Source organism: Cyclospora cayetanensis, unplaced genomic scaffold (assembly GCF_002999335.1).
Source record: "Cyclospora cayetanensis isolate NF1_C8 unplaced genomic scaffold, CcayRef3 CcayRef3_contig_15, whole genome shotgun sequence".
NCBI classification, from domain to species: domain Eukaryota; phylum Apicomplexa; class Conoidasida; order Eucoccidiorida; family Eimeriidae; genus Cyclospora; species Cyclospora cayetanensis.
The window spans coordinates 251350-254245 of NW_020312092.1; the positions used below are offsets into that span (position 1 = coordinate 251350).

Below are 2896 nucleotides of genomic sequence, written 5' to 3' on the forward strand. Positions count from 1 at the left end.
AAGGCAGGCACCCCCCCCCCTCCCCAAGCCAACCCTCTACTCGTAGAAAGCGCTAAACCCAAGGCCCCAGCAACAGCTCACGAGTACTTTCTGTAGTGCGTGCTTAGGATCTGCAACGGCAAATGTTCCACGACGGGCTGCAACCGTCCAGCTACAACTGTGCTTTAAACTAAAGGCTCGGCGGGTGCGCCTCTATTTCAGCTCCTCGCTTGAAGCTTCCTCAGTTTCGTGACTGCTTGTGGCGCATAAAGCCTTGTTCGCTTGCTCGAGCTCGGTATCGCAAGAGACTGCCCTCATTAAACCAGTCCGTCTCGCATCCGGCCCCAAGCGCCGCTTTTAAAGCAACGTGAACATCCCGTTACTCCCAGGCGGGCGGGCGCGGCAGCAACAATAGACGAGAAGAGCAGCGACAGGGCTGCGCAGCGCCCTTCGCGTGTACGTATACGTCGACCTACGTAGATATCGTTGCAATTAGGCCTTGATTTCGGCTGTCAAGGTGTTCTGCGAGGCAGCAGACTCGATGACAACCTTCTTGCCCACGTCCTCGGACGTGTCGCCATGAAGCTCCATTAGCTTGGTCACTGCGCATGCACCAACACAATGGGCCCGTCAGCCTTATACATGTGTCCAGCCCTTTCGTCTCTACGCGCGCGCCTGCATAGGCTACGTGATAGCACGACGACGGGCAAAAACGAGTAGTTGATTAGCTGTCTGCGTGGCATAGCGCTTCCCCTCTGCCCTTACTGGCGCCAGAAAACCGCCCAGAGATCGGGCAGTGCGCTAGTAACGCCCCGTGCATGCACACGCATCCTTACAGTCAAACTTGGGCTTTTTGATGACCTTCACTTTGCGGATCAGGACGTTCTGAAGAGGGAATATGCTCCTGCATGCGGCCTCGATGCTCTTTCCGATGGACTCGGGTATAAACTTCTTCACCAAATCACGCAGTTGGCACTTGGATGCCTCGGCGGCCATAATGCTCACCATCTTCTTCCTGATCGCCCGGATCTGAGACGAGCGTGCATAGCAGGTGCTCTTGATCTGGTTTTGCCTGGAAGCAGCAAAAACGCAGAACAGCAAACACAATAATGTACCAGCGCGAAGCACAGCTACTACAGCTAAGAACACGGCATGCATAGAAGGCGTGAAATACTGCACGGTGATGGACGCTCAGGATGCCATCTCATCCTAGCCCGATTGTCTGCAGACCCAATATGCAAAAGCACCAAACTGTGAAACAAAGAAACCCGTGGAAACATGCAGCGACCCCTTTTATGCCTAAACCCGTCCGGCCTCTACGGAAAAGTGCCCACCGTCTTTCGGTGAAAGCGATGCAGAACATGCGGAGCGTGTATCCGTCGAGTGTCTGGACATCTACGAAGGCTTCAATGAGGGAGTGCCACTTTCTGATGAGGGAGCACAGCTTATCCCTGGTGATATTCATGCCATGGAAGTCCGTAAGGCAGCTCCGGCCCTGGATCTCCTCGCATTGTAGCTTGATTTTTCTGAACCCTTGGTCCTCATCCAGATTGAGATCAGCCAGATTCACCTCATAGACGCGGCCCCTCAGCGAGTCCACCGCAAGCTCTAAGGCGAAGCAAAATCGCAGAAAAACAAATACACAGCAGCCAAAACTATCCCATCTGAACTCCCTGCAGCGCATGCACCCCTTAGGGAGGGAGACCACACGGGATACACCCCGCGCGATCCAGCCGACAGGCAATGCCAATAGCCGCCTCCGAGATGAGCATGCGGAATACTAAAGGCATTATGGAAAGAGGAATGCAAGCCAAAGAATGGTAAACAAAACCGTGTTCTGCAGCTGCGCTGGCAGCATCTCCGTTCCAGGGAAGGGGCTGAGCTGGCCGGCGGGGGAAGGCAATGCTGTTCCTCAAAAACGTACTAGTCCCCGCTGATTTGGTGACGAGCGTCTTGCCGAAGTTGCGCTGCTGGAAGAGGGATGGAGCCTTCAAGTCATACCACTCCTTCTTCAAGAAGGGATCTCCCACCTTCTTCTTCCCTCCCTTCTTGCCCTTGCTCATGCGCTTGTTCTTTCCAATCGCCATTGTCGCAGAGCTATAGGCAAAATGCTTCAGGGGATCCCCAACAAAAACCACAAACGAACCAAAATATCGTAAACCCACACCGAAACACCTCAGCCGTTCGCAGCCGTGGGGTGCCGCACCACCGTCGCCGCAGTAGTGCATGCGTCCCCCACGGCCCTCCACGGAGAGCTGCCAAAAAGGTAGCAGGATCATGCGCGACATCCCAGGCAGCTCACATTGAGCTCCTGGCTAACATATCTTTCTTTGCTGAAACTAGCTGTCATGGCACTTCGTAGTGCCCCTATTCACTATACGGCGCAACCTACACATTCACGACTTCTATGGGCAGTCGGGGCTGTGCTCTGAAATCTTGAGATCGCTATTTCCCGTTGCTTATACATCGGCCCATTCCTTGATTACCTACATAAAATTTAGCGAGATTTCATGTCCCCTTGCCCTTGGGTGTCTCGGCACTCCGGAGGATAGATGTGCGCCAGGACATGAAGGCTTCCCTGCAGCCCACATTCACTTTGACACCTTCCGTAACGATTAGAAAGCACAAAGTAAACAGAGAGCTCGGTGAAATGGAAATTTCGATCACTTGGCTTTGATTAAGCAGCACGTTGTATATTATTGGGCTTTCGAGGATTATTCTCAAAGCTAGCAAAAATCGCCCGCTCCCAAATAGTCGCTGATGAGGGAAATGCAATGTTGGTGTTTCCAAGCACCTCATGCTGCTTTGTAGACCCTGCACAACTTCTATGTGTCGCCGAGGAGTATTTTATGTGCATGAACACATTACATGGGTTTTTTATTACCCTGAATCTCACTTCGTGCCTTGTCAGGAATTG

At 52.9% G+C, this 2896-nt stretch overlaps 1 protein-coding gene across 1 annotated transcript; it reads right to left on the reverse strand.

The window, feature by feature from the left end:
- Positions 1 to 471: 471 nt before the first annotated feature.
- LOC34617801 (40S ribosomal protein S3a) lies at positions 472 to 2066 on the reverse strand. The gene is made up of 4 exons (XM_026336850.1): positions 1904 to 2066; positions 1314 to 1587; positions 816 to 1051; positions 472 to 581 (listed from the first exon to the last, which is right to left on the reverse strand). The coding sequence occupies exons 1-4, from the start codon at positions 2064 to 2066 to the stop codon at positions 472 to 474; spliced, it is 783 nt and encodes a 260-aa protein (XP_026192635.1).
- Between the last annotated feature and the right edge of the window lie 830 nt (positions 2067 to 2896).

What these genes read in the sequence shown, in the direction of transcription:
- LOC34617801 (XM_026336850.1), bottom strand. Translation starts at nt 2,066, where the DNA reads ATGGCGATTGGAAAGAACAAGCGCATGAGCAAGGGCAAGAAGGGAGGG. An exon ending in CACCAAATCAGCGGGGACTA is followed by an intron (nt 1,588 to 1,903) that starts GTACGTTTTTGA and finishes GCTTCGCCTTAG; the next exon opens with AGCTTGCGGTGGACTCGCTG. An exon ending in CAAAAAGCCCAAGTTTGACT is followed by an intron (nt 582 to 815) that starts GTAAGGATGCGT and finishes GTGCATGCGCAG; the next exon opens with TGACCAAGCTAATGGAGCTT.